Here is a 12,174-nt window from a genome sequence, read left to right on the forward strand (position 1 = left end):
TTTAATCTTGAAATATATTACAACGCTTTTCTAATTTCTAAACTTTTATTAACACATTAATAACTTATACATCCTAGAAACCTTTCTGGCCCAACCAATATTTAATTGCATTTACATAATCACCATGGAAACAAATGTATCCAACAAATTCATTTACTTGAGCTTGAATAGGTTTCAGTTGTTCTTTTTGTAGGAATTCTTTGAGATCCTTTTCCAGCATCCAAATATCCCCTTGCACTTTCTTCAGATATGTTAGTCTACGCATTCCTCTGTAACTGGTTTTCATGTATACAGGCATCATATGATTTTTATTCCTTTGAATAAAATATGGTTGATTTACGACCTCCTCTGACTGTGGTCTCCATTCAGATAAATACTCATCTTTCTTTATTATATTTGGTACTACTTTTGGAGGTAAAATTCTCTCTACAAAACTCCATTCAACTGGATCTTTTGAAGTCTCATATTTCACTTTGGAATCATCAACATCATGAATAAATGGTGATGATCTAAATGAAGAGTATCTACATGATATAGCCTAAAAATATATTAATTAATGATATTTACATATTAGATTAGTTAATTACTTCAATTGTTGGTATAACTTTAGGTTTCAACAGAAATCTAAATTTTGATGCTAAAGATGCCATTGTTATTGGATTTATTATTTAATGCATATAAATGTTGATATTTCACATAACCTACTACCGGACTATTTGAGGTTATATTGGTTTTATGTCATTCAGATATCAAGCGCGGTTCAATCAATGCTAATTTAGTACTTTAATAAATTAACAAAAAGAATCATTGAACACGAAAGAAATTTTCTAAAATATTGAATATTAACTCTATATACACTTTTTAGACATTAATTGATTTTTTTGAGGTCAATAGACATTTTGTAGCCAAACCTCTTAACAAATACTACTTGATGCAACTATTGCTTCAATAAATCAGGAAGATCAAAGAATATTTCAAAAACTATTTAAAGCTATGTACAAATATTCACCAGATTTTTAGTTGTTATTATATTTATTTAATTGGTTACTTATAAAGAAACTGAATGCACATTTAGATTTAATTCTGATGTGAACTAATAGATTTATAAAATATATATTTTATTTATATTACTAATTTAAAATAATTAATATAAATTATAACAAAAACAAATCCTCTATTCCATTTAATTTTACATTTCCTGTCCTAGAAGCGAGAGTTGCTTCAAAAACTGTTTGGCATTATTTAAAGTTGACGCTCCATACACGATGCGTTTTGTATTTCCTGAAGCTGTCTTTTGCTAAAAAAGAAAAGAGCAATTTGAAGATTCAAGAAACTTTTAAAGAGATCAATAATACCTTAGCATAGTCCACCAAATTTTGATATTCGATGTAATTGCCACCGCCTACTATGAATACAAATGCGTCTTGGAATGGAGATCGATTTCTTGGAATTTCAGTTAACTTCAATTGCTTTGGATCCAAATAATGGTACTCGTCCATCTCTTGGCTGCTCTTAAACTCCATTAAATGATCTACAATCCTCGTAACTGGCAAGTTCTGGAAAAGACAACGATTTTTATAGACAGATGATAGGAATAAAATAATTCAACTTACATGACGTTTCACAACCAGATTTTTAACGCCTTCCATAACGAAGGATGATCCTTGTGAAACGAGTTTAGAGAACATGTTCACAGTTTTAGTACCAGCTCCTTCATATTGATTTTGACCAGTAACCATTTTTGTGTAGCTTCTAAAAAAGTTAATTATTTTAAAATAGTTATATTCGTCTATAACGAAATAATAACATACTTCCATCTTTTTATATAACCCATCGGTGAAAGATCACAACCTGCTTCAGTTAAAACCGATTCGAATTTCCTGTATTCAGCTTCGGTAATTTGAGGAGTGCATATATAATAAACTATGAATAAACGCATTTTATCCTGGGGTGTTCCAATCTCAGCATCTCCAATAATATCTAATATACTCTTATCCAAGGTCGCTTTGCTCATTATTTTTTCTTCAAATTCGAAGAAAGTATCCAGTTTCCTTGATTTAATATAATTTAAGATAGCTTGAATATTAACTATATTAGTAAACAAATACTTTTTTAATGTATACTTTCAATACCTGTTGCAACAGTTGTGTGCATATCAATTAAACGTTTCTTTTCCAGCAATTGTGGCAAAGAGTTAATGGCAGATGTAATTTTAGCTGTATTATCTGTTACCATGGTCATAGCTACATCATTTTCGCCATCAATTCCCATCGAAGACTTCAATTTCTTAACTTCTTCTTCCGACGACCTATACTGTTCCAATTCTTCCTGAATTGCTTCTGCAACTATAGGAAATGGGGAACCCTTATGGCTCACCCAAAATTTATCTTTGGCATCTAATTCACAAGACCTGTTTTTAGCTCTTGCACCTCCCGATGGCGTATGCTCTTCGACAACAACTCTGTTTAATGCGAAATCTAGAACATCGTGAGCCAAGGCTTGGTATGTCCAAGTGTGATGTAAAGGCGTGGCCATATCAACATTTCTATCCAAAATGATAAGCAGAGGCCTTTGGAAATTAAAGTTTCCGGCTTGTGCATCGGAATTAAATAAATTGTTGCGGGCATCAAAAAGGTTCTCTCTCAATTTTTTATCTAACTTTCTTGCAACCATTTCAGCTGCATTGCCCTTAGGACTCCTGATGATAGGCACGTTTCCTAATATTAAAAATAATATTAACAATTATTTTTTAACTATAATATCAATTTACCTAATGTCACAAATACTGAAAACAAACTGTCTACCATTATATCCATTATTTCTTCCATCTCTGAATCTTTACTATCACCCTTATTTATTGCTGTAAAATTAAATATATTTTAATTGTAGCACATACATGCAAATTTGTATAAACTTACAATAATAAGAAAGATGGTCACTGTTTTGGTGCCTTAGAACAAACATATCATCTTCCAATGATATAAAATTAACATACTGATCATAAACCTAAAACATTTAAAAAAATAGTTTAAAAACTCAAATATAATTATCTTTTTGTTTTACCTTATGAATATTAGCAACACAATTTGCTTGCAAAGCAGCTGATGCTAAATCCTCAAGCTTTTGCCTAGTTATAGGAGAGATGAAATTTAAATGGTAAATGTCATATACTCCCTTTTGAAAGTCTTGATTAATCCTTCCTAAGTTTTCCTCAGTTGGTGCACAGAAGTAAATGGCAGGAACTTCTGGAATGGGATCCCGATCTGAGTGCAGTTGCCTAAAATTACAAAGACTGTAATAATTCATAGTTCATTTTCATTTTCTCAATAACTTACACATAAAGTGTTACACCCAATTCTCTCAACTCTTTCACTGAAATCAAGGGTGAGATAATGTCTTGACCTACTCTGTCATAAACAAGCACCTTCCAAACTGGCTCAGATGATCCCAATTTTGTTTGCGGTTGGTTCAAATTTAACATTTGCTTAATAGCATCTAAAATTATATTGAAGTTAATGAGAACATTAATACATCTTTTACTTTATTTATAAAATAATAATAATAGATAAATCAACTTACTTATCTGTTTTTGTCTCAAAGAAGTCATCTTAATTTATCTTTTAAAATAATTTGCAACCCTTAAAAACTAATATCTTAACAACATATACACAATATTTTGACTGTTCTTGACGTTTATCTGACACATCTCATGCCATTCTATTTTCCTGTTGAGTTGTGACGTGCAGTAACGTGACGTGTATAATTTGAGAATTGATATTTATTCAAATTTAAAGTTAGTAATTATAAATTGTTAATGGTTATATTATATTAGAATTTATAAAGGAATAGTTATAAACAAAATATAATATTTATTAAAGTAGTTCAAAAATTATTAATATGGCCTACTATAAGAAAACAGACTAAAAAAAATCGAAATAATATTTTAATTATTTAATTGGGCTTTTTCAGCTATTTTCATGTATGTTAACATACATTATATTTAATAAATATAAATAAATTATATTATTTTTACTCTCATATGTTTTAATGGCATCAGTCAAAGTTTCATTATTGTATGTAGGAGCTTATATCAGAGATCCTTAATATTTCCAGTCTACACATTTTCTGTAACCTACTTTAACCTCTGCAACCTTCAGTTGGAGGAAACGGAAGTGATTCTTTCAACATATCTAAGCTTCTTTTCAATTGGTTAATATAATAGAAATGTGGCAATACTAGTTTAATTAAATAAGTAATTTTAATTTTATACGTTGAAAATGAATATACTTCGATAGTGATAATTATTCAGGTAATACTATAATCGTTCTATATTATTAGATCTAAAATATTATTTTTAAATACATAATGTGTTTACGTTAAATTAAAAATCGTTTATATTATTAGTATGTAATATTTTATTTTTTTATTCATATAACGTATGTTTACAAAACGCTAATGGTCAAACATTTATTTGAATTTCCCGCCAAGGTAGACATTTACCGTAGTTTACATTGTTGCTGGTCATTTGCATGGGAGACGTTGAAGAAGTAGCATCACAGAGCATTTTATTGCTTTCAGCGCCATCTAGGAAGCGTTGGCAACGTCGCAGTACGGTGTTATGATCCTCGATAGACTTCAAATCTACGGTGACAGAATTTAAATCACAATAGTGTAGTAGTTTGTATTGGTAGTGTGTGTCGCGGCACCAAAGCGAGGCAGAAATTCTGCGAAGATCTTGCATTGAATTTGATGAAATTAAGTGGATTATAGTGTAGTGGACTTCAGAATGGTGTTAGCAGAGAAGAATAGTGAAAATGCGAGGAATGGACGCAGAAGTCGGGGGCCGAGCCCCAATGGTCACGTTCAAGAGTCCACAAGCGAGGATGAAAGCTCAGGTAATCTACTTTATTACTAACGTACGGATTATTAAGAACATCTCAACTCTTCTGATTATTAAACATATTGCTCCAGTATGAGGATTATTTAAATATTTTAATGTTAGCATCTTCTTAGATTCTGGAGCATGCTCCTATTGGGTTATGCCTCCTCTTTTCATTTATGATTGTCTTGCTAATTGTATTTTATAGCTACACTCAAGCCCAGTGACTTTGTTTCATTATTATGCTTGAATATTATATTCTGTTAAAATCATATTTTAGGTTATTTATGAAAACCTTTATAAAATATGTATGTTTATACATCGTAGACCTATGGATAGCATAGATACACATAAATTGAATGGTAAATTAATAGCATATTTTCATAGTGACCAAGACATAGAGAAATACAGAAAATGCCTTAAACATAGAGAATGCTTCAAATATGAAGTAATTATTTTATTTAATCTAATTTGAATCATTTTCTATTTCCAGTATTCCAAACAATATAATCTTTTTATGCTTGACATATTATGGTTAAAAGAATATTTTTAGTTCCAGTTGATAAAATTCGAGTGGGCAGAGATTATCAGGCAATATGTCCGGAACTACAACCAGAGGCTTTACGTAAACCAGATCTGCTAGCTGATAGAGCGCTCTTAGTATGGTCACCAACAACAGATATTCCAGAAATTAAATGTATGTTTAACACTGTATATCTAGATATAAATATTAACATTTTAATTTTCTGTTGCTTAGTGGAAGAATACATTGTGTTAGCGAAAGATAAATATGGTTACAATGGGGAGCAAGCATTGGGTATGCTTTTTTGGCATAAACATGATTTGGACAGAGCAGTGTTGGACTTGGCAAATTTCACACCCTTCCCAGATGAATGGTCAGTTGAGGATAAAGTGCTTTTTGAACAAGCCTTTCAATTTCATGGTAAAAGTTTTCACAGAATAAGACAAATGGTATGAGTTTTATTGGTGCATCTAAAATCAGAGTTTTAAGAATCTGTATCAGCTTCCAGATAAAAGTATTGCCAGCCTTGTTAAATATTACTACAGCTGGAAGAAAACACGATCACGTACTAGTTTAATGGATAAGCAAGCTAGGAAACTTAATGCTCCAAGAGATGAAGGTGCTCCATCAGAGGGAGGTTCAGAAGGTGGATCGAATGATGATTCTGATCATGATGACAAGGTAGGATTATAGAATGCATTCAAATTTCTCATGGATTTTTTTTTATTAAATGAAATAAACACTGTAAATACATATTTTTTTATGTACATATTTATTTTTCGGGTTCCCAAGAAACATCTAAATTGAAATGCATGTTTTAATAATGTGTTCAGTTTATTAATGTAGAGGCATGTTTGTTTTTTCTTAAAAAAAAAATGTTTCTAAATTTGATTGTGGGAAAGTTTTAGCTTTATTCTCTTTTGTGAAAATTTATTATAATGTTTTAGCTTTTTATATTCAATGAACTTTAAAGATTGACATGTTTGTTTGTGGGTGTTTGAGTGTATGTTGAAAACTTTGAATATCGTATATGTGCGATATACAGTATCAATAATGTTGTAAGAAAAGCGTATTTGAGGACCAGTTTAATAGTATTGAACGATAAATGTTTGTGATGTAACTTTGGGCACAGATTGGTTGATTATTTGAATTTGCACACACTCACACCTAGAAGGAACTTGATTCTTGTCTTTGTTTTCGTGTTATATTGTATAGATGTTATTGTCTTACAGAAATGGACTATACATCGAGGAATACGTCGTAAAAGTGGCTCGCCACTTCGTGCCGGCCAGGCACAAGACGAAAATACTTCTCAGGTAGTTCAAATCACTCTAAAAAATATACAATCTTTAAAAGCAACATACCTATATTGGCAGAATGATAATAGATATATGTCTTACATTCAATTCAGTAACATAGTGCAATCACACGCGGAAAATATGATATTTCATTAATAATAATTGACGATAAGCAATTTTGTTACTGGATTTATTCTATATCTTATGTTCTCGTTTCCTTTCAGCGCTTATATTTATTTATTTTTATTTCTTAAAATCACACCGTATTTATGGACATTGGCTATTATTATATCTAGAAGCATTTTCTTTCTTTAGATAAGTAGGTTACTACAATATTTCGTTTATGTTTCATAGAATTTGAAGGCATGGTATGACTTGCTCCCAGAGAAAGCACACATTTATTATTTAAGTAGATTTATTTGTGCTTTTACATATTACCCTTTTTATATTCAAAGAACGCATTAAATTCATCATCTTTATAGCAAAACTTTATTTAATATCAATAGCTATAAAATTGTCATTTCAATAATATGAGGGGTTTATTTCTTTTACATTTTATTTACAAAACTATTTAACAATTATTTTAAATATGATCTACTACACTCTATTACATACTATGAAATCAAGTACCATCTAGAAGATATCGTGTAGTAATCTGTTAAGGCGGGAAGAATCTAATATTATATACATATTATATTGTATTATATACATATTATATACTTATTTTCTAGTTCCTAGTTGTTAGATAATAATTTTAGTTTGTAGCTTATTTATAATAATTTTATCAATTTACACAATTATTGAACTTAATATTTATAATATATGATATAACTAAGATAAAGTTTTCATAACGTTGTATCTAAAACATTCTATGATATTGAATCAAATATCAATATATAATAATATTTATTGCATTAATCACATAATAATTTAGTTAAACAAAATAGAAAAAGATGAATATTGAAATGTTTGACAAAAAAATAGAAACTATAGTTCTATACATTTTCTATTATTTATAATTAATTATTCTGTATAGATGTTTCTATATATAATACATATATTGATAGAGGGTTCTGAAACAGTAATATTTCAATTGTTGTATTTGAATAAGGCATTTATTTTCCTTGTAAAGTGTATAAGTCTGTCAATGAATGTTTTAGTTCTTTGTTTACGAAAAGGGTAACATCCTAATAACAATGTGCATGCCAATTCACATATAAGTTTAGTGCTAGCAAATTGATACATTACGAAATCCTGTATACCTAGAACTCGAAGGTGAGGTTGTTTAAATCCCATGGAAGAGGCGCATTCTTTAATCGGAATTAAGCAACGTCCCTGGCGTACATCCTTAATTCATTATCACACAACACTCTTTGTGGTTTATTTGTTTGGGTTTGGTCGGTATGATAGTTGTATGTGTGTGCAGGGTGAGAGAGGCTCGTGTTCTAACTGCGGAGTCGGCTGTACCTACACACAAGTAACTCCCAAGGGGACTCTATGTAATTCCTGTTTTCTTCATTGGAGGTACGTTGAAGATAAAAAAGTTTAATCAAAGCAATCGTTTTCGGTATAAATAATATACTTACATATACATAATAATAGTGTCTGAAAAGAAATTGATTTTGTTTCGATGTACCTCCTTCGTAGACGAACGGGCATATTGCGACCCACCTCGGGTCCTACAGGCGGGAAAAGGGGTACTGTCCCAGGAATCAGACACAAGCGTAAACCCCCGCGTGGCATGTACATCAATCACGACGATTTGGCCGCGATGGCTACAAGTGGCGCAGGTGTGCTTATGCTCAAGGCACTTAATCGCGAACAGGATGCTCTCCAAAGACAAGTAAGTATTTTGCAACGCTAGAAACAGAAAAAAAACTCAAATTATCTGAAAGTATATCCAAAACAATCCATCACAAACCACACCCCAACCCCTCACGTAGAGAAGAAAGAACAGCGATACTTCGCCTATGGTATTTACATACATCTCTTGTAACTTTCTATAATTAGATATGCATGCATCGCTATTCTAACAAAACCAACTTTGTAGAGTATGTTTTGTATCAAACATCCAATACTTCCTCTAGACCTTAGAACTTACCTTCTTTAACGACTGAAATTTGGAGTTCTGTATTGTTTTAATTCGTTTTTTGTTTTTGCTTGTTTGCTTTTTCTTTAGGTCTTACTTAGCCTTAGCCTTTTTCTATTGTATGAATGAACACTTACTAATTGTATTTAGTATTGCGCTTTCTTCGAAATTTATTTACTATAAAAGTTTATTATTACTGTTAATACTTTATACAATATCAGAAAGTAAAGGAAAACAAACTCAAACCAAACATAACATAGCCTCTATTGGTTGTTTATCTATTGACTAATGTGACGTTATACCCAAGAAATGTAAAAATTAAAGAAAAGACAACCATCCATTACGTCAGTTCCATATTCCGGTAATTACTGTTCAAAGTAGTCCAACGTTCGATTCAAATACAATAAATAAATATGACCTACGTAAAAAGGAAATAAGTATGCTTCAAATGTTAAATACGATGTTTAATTTATTTTGCACACAGTTTAGAATGATTTGACTACCTCAAAATCAAATTGAAATTGAGAAATCTGCGAGGAATGTGTGAAATGACAAGCAGTTTCATGTACATTCTGTTTCGTTTGTTTCAGATACAGCAGAATAAGCAGCAGATAAGCTCTCTGAAACGGAAGCACTCTGATTCAGTTGAGGAGCTTCGCCCGAACAATGAGAATTCTTCGAGGATAAATGCGAGATGGACGAACGAGGAGCTTTTACTGGCTGTGCAGGGTGTGCGTCAGTACGGCAAGGACTTCAAGAGTATAGCTGAGGTTCTCGGAAACAAAACCGAGAGTCATGTGAGGTCGTTCTTCATTCAGTACCGCAAAAGGTACGACTTGGATAACGTGTTGAAGGACTACGAAAAGAACAATGGACCGATTGCGGAAGACGTTGAGGATAAGATGGAAATAGACGAAAGCGGCAATGACAATAGCAGCGACGTAATATGCTTATCACCCTCCCCAACTGCCAACAAGAAAGAGTTAAATAAAAACAGTAAAATTGCCGTATCACAGGGCAAATGATTTTATCACAGTGAATATATTTATATATATAATATAAGTTTTTTTTATCGTTTCAAAAAATATTTGAGATGTCTTCTGCGGAAAATCTCCGATCTTCACTATCCTTTTCCGTGAAGATACTACAACATTTACCAATTCCTTTATTTTTTTTGGTGGTTGATACAACCAAAAGAAAACTGCATTAAAAGTGTGTTCATCGTAGATCTTGTCGTTCATTATTTTATAATAGTTATATAAATATATAAATATGAGAATATGTCATCCGCAATTAACATTTGAAGAAATAAGTAATCTGTGTATATAGAAGTAATTTACACTTAGTATTAATTTAATTTAACAAGAAAAAAGATATATTCTTCTAATGGAAATTAATTTAAATTGTTTTGTAAGTATGTGGATACAATGCAAATTATACATATTCCGAATCAACATTTGAAACACCTAAACAATCATATCTGCCTGGCAATGTACTGTTAGCAACGTTTTTATTTTTTATTTTGTTTTGTACACGAATCACGGACGAAACGGAAAGATTGTTTGATACTGTTATTCAGAGTTGTGAGGCCACAATCTCTGAAATCGAAGCTGCTATTTTTTGTATGAATTTTATATAGTGAACGTGTGAATTGATTGAATAAATGTCTTTGGAACGGCGTTCCTTGCACAGAATTTTCCAGTTTTTGGAAATGGATGGACCTATTCTGAAACGGAAACAAACTATGATATATATATATTTTTCAAACTGTATTCCGGAAAATTAAATAATAAAATGAGAAAACAAGAGATAGGATTTATTTATAAGGAGAATGTATATTTTTATATAGTTTTAGATCTTCCCAATTATTCATTATATTTTTTTTAAAGCAAAGTTATATATTTTTTTAAAAATTACTTTTAGTTGTATTTCGATTAGGTCAATGGCTCGTTTCTATTTATTCAAATGTAGACTGTTCCTTTCAAATGAACTCCTCTCTAATTCTGTTTCTTTTTTAATACTTGCCGAACCTTTAACGATATTTTCAATGTACACCTTCCTTTTAAAAACCTTACTTTAGCATTTTATTGTCTAAATATAATTGTTTATAAATTAATAACTTCGATACACATATGTAGCAATAATAGTGTATTATTTTCTACATTGAAATTAACTTGTGTTGGATTATGTTTAACTTAAATAAGATTTCTTAACCGTAGTAATTTAAGCTTAATGTTAATTGCAGTTGTATATTTAAATGCGTAAATATACACACACATACACACAAATATATATATATTCCATATAAGTATTTTCCATTAAAAAGCTATTTATTTTTATTTCGATGTATATTTTCGATTCAGTTCCCAAACCGATATTTTTTTTTAAAAAACTACATCTCGGTAGAATTGAAATGATTATGCACAGATACAATTAGCACTTTATTTATCGTTTTATGCATGTTATATACTATACAGAATAACGTTACTGTTAAAACTATATGTATATATATATACATACATATTTTGATCAACTAGAAAATAAAGTTTTTAAAATGATATTCTTCAGTATACGTCCTAATCATAATTGTATTTTACAATGAAAAGTAGTTCAGTTTATACTTAATTCCTAAACAAGTAAAACCCATATAACCCTATACTAACAATTAAAAAAAAAAACTAAAATAAATTGAGGCTTTCTTATTGAAAAATAACATATAAAGTGATAATAATAAACTCTTAATAATTTTATTTGCACTTCTGAATTTTATATCACATTTAGATTGGATTTTCTGGATAAAGATAACTGTTATATTCCAGACAATAGTTGCAACATTTGCTGATGAAATTGTATATTTAGACAGCATTACTATTTTTGAACAATAGCACGGAATAAAGTAGTGACTCAGGAAACGTATTAAACTAGATGAGTGTCTTGGATAACACGATATACTTTAAAAATATATTTCAATGCGAAAGTAGATGGGAGTTCAAATCGGTAATTTTGGCTTGAAGACACAAAGTTACAATATTCTCTTTACATTTATATTTTATAAATGAACTATTTATGATATTAGTACTACATGTGTCTTACAATATTAAAATAATTAGAATAATTAATGATCGTGATCAACAAGAATATCTCGAATATATCTTAATTATATAAATATTGCACATAAGAAAAATAACATTTATGTATAATGTTGTAAATATAATAAGTATGGTCGATCGCAGTCAATTGACACAATAAAATTTTCTTTAATATAATACGTTTTTTAATATTGTTCTAATTCCTAAGATCTACTACTATTTATATTTGACTTACCTTTACATCCATACATATCGTATCTTATGGAACTAATTCAACAATCCTATTATATGTACAA

At 30.2% G+C, this 12,174-nt stretch overlaps 3 protein-coding genes across 6 annotated transcripts; 1 reads left to right on the forward strand and 2 right to left on the reverse strand.

Annotated features, from left to right (window-relative positions):
- Window positions 1-34: 34 nt before the first annotated feature.
- Window positions 35-760, reverse strand: LOC108561977 (probable 39S ribosomal protein L49, mitochondrial). Its single transcript, XM_017920136.1, has 2 exons — window positions 588-760; window positions 35-538 (listed from the first exon to the last, which is right to left on the reverse strand). The coding sequence occupies exons 1-2, from the start codon at window positions 648-650 to the stop codon at window positions 74-76; spliced, it is 528 nt and encodes a 175-aa protein (XP_017775625.1). The 5' UTR covers window positions 651-760; the 3' UTR covers window positions 35-73.
- Window positions 761-1,151: 391 nt separating this feature from the next.
- On the reverse strand, window positions 1,152-3,750 carry LOC108561965 (protein sly1 homolog). Its single transcript, XM_017920122.1, has 10 exons — window positions 3,580-3,750; window positions 3,336-3,495; window positions 3,064-3,277; window positions 2,919-3,006; window positions 2,771-2,860; window positions 2,133-2,717; window positions 1,812-2,076; window positions 1,614-1,752; window positions 1,356-1,556; window positions 1,152-1,297 (listed from the first exon to the last, which is right to left on the reverse strand). Exons 1-10 carry the CDS (start codon window positions 3,605-3,607, stop codon window positions 1,190-1,192), a joined length of 1,878 nt encoding a protein of 625 aa, XP_017775611.1. The 5' UTR covers window positions 3,608-3,750; the 3' UTR covers window positions 1,152-1,189.
- Window positions 3,751-4,105: 355 nt separating this feature from the next.
- On the forward strand, window positions 4,106-10,597 carry LOC108561981 (REST corepressor). 4 transcript variants are annotated; one of them, XM_017920141.1, is made up of 9 exons: window positions 4,106-4,309; window positions 4,493-4,895; window positions 5,433-5,576; window positions 5,637-5,851; window positions 5,904-6,083; window positions 6,635-6,718; window positions 8,127-8,224; window positions 8,348-8,543; window positions 9,380-10,597. In XM_017920141.1, exons 2-9 carry the CDS (start codon window positions 4,787-4,789, stop codon window positions 9,812-9,814), a joined length of 1,461 nt encoding a protein of 486 aa, XP_017775630.1. In that variant the 5' UTR covers window positions 4,106-4,309; window positions 4,493-4,786; the 3' UTR covers window positions 9,815-10,597. The 4 variants fall into 4 exon arrangements, with proteins under 4 accessions (XP_017775630.1, XP_017775632.1, XP_017775631.1 ...); XM_017920143.1 differs by having other exon boundaries at window positions 5,439-5,576; XM_017920142.1 differs by having other exon boundaries at window positions 4,579-4,895.
- The last annotated feature ends 1,577 nt before the right edge of the window (window positions 10,598-12,174 follow it).

The sequence above is a fragment of the Nicrophorus vespilloides genome, unplaced genomic scaffold (genome assembly GCF_001412225.1).
Source record: "Nicrophorus vespilloides isolate i.1.1-1 unplaced genomic scaffold, Nicve_v1.0, whole genome shotgun sequence".
NCBI classification, from domain to species: domain Eukaryota; kingdom Metazoa; phylum Arthropoda; class Insecta; order Coleoptera; family Silphidae; genus Nicrophorus; species Nicrophorus vespilloides.

Bases quoted from the DNA above. Each gene is read 5' to 3' on its own strand.
- LOC108561977 (XM_017920136.1), bottom strand. From the start codon at position 650: ATGGCATCTTTAGCATCAAAATTTAGATTTCTGTTGAAACCTAAAGTT. The intron at 539-587 runs GTAATTAACTAA...ATATATTTTTAG, and splicing joins AAGTTATACCAACAATTGAA to GCTATATCATGTAGATACTC.
- LOC108561965 (XM_017920122.1), bottom strand. From the start codon at position 3,607: ATGACTTCTTTGAGACAAAAACAGATAA. The intron at 2,861-2,918 runs GTAAGTTTATAC...TTAATTTTACAG, and splicing joins TGACCATCTTTCTTATTATT to CAATAAATAAGGGTGATAGT. The intron at 1,557-1,613 runs GTAAGTTGAATT...TGTCTTTTCCAG, and splicing joins ATCTGGTTGTGAAACGTCAT to AACTTGCCAGTTACGAGGAT.
- LOC108561981 (XM_017920141.1), top strand. From the start codon at position 4,787: ATGGTGTTAGCAGAGAAGAATAGTGAAAATGCGAGGAATGGACGCAGA. The intron at 5,577-5,636 runs GTATGTTTAACA...TCTGTTGCTTAG, and splicing joins AGATATTCCAGAAATTAAAT to TGGAAGAATACATTGTGTTA. The intron at 8,544-9,379 runs GTAAGTATTTTG...CGTTTGTTTCAG, and splicing joins AGGATGCTCTCCAAAGACAA to ATACAGCAGAATAAGCAGCA.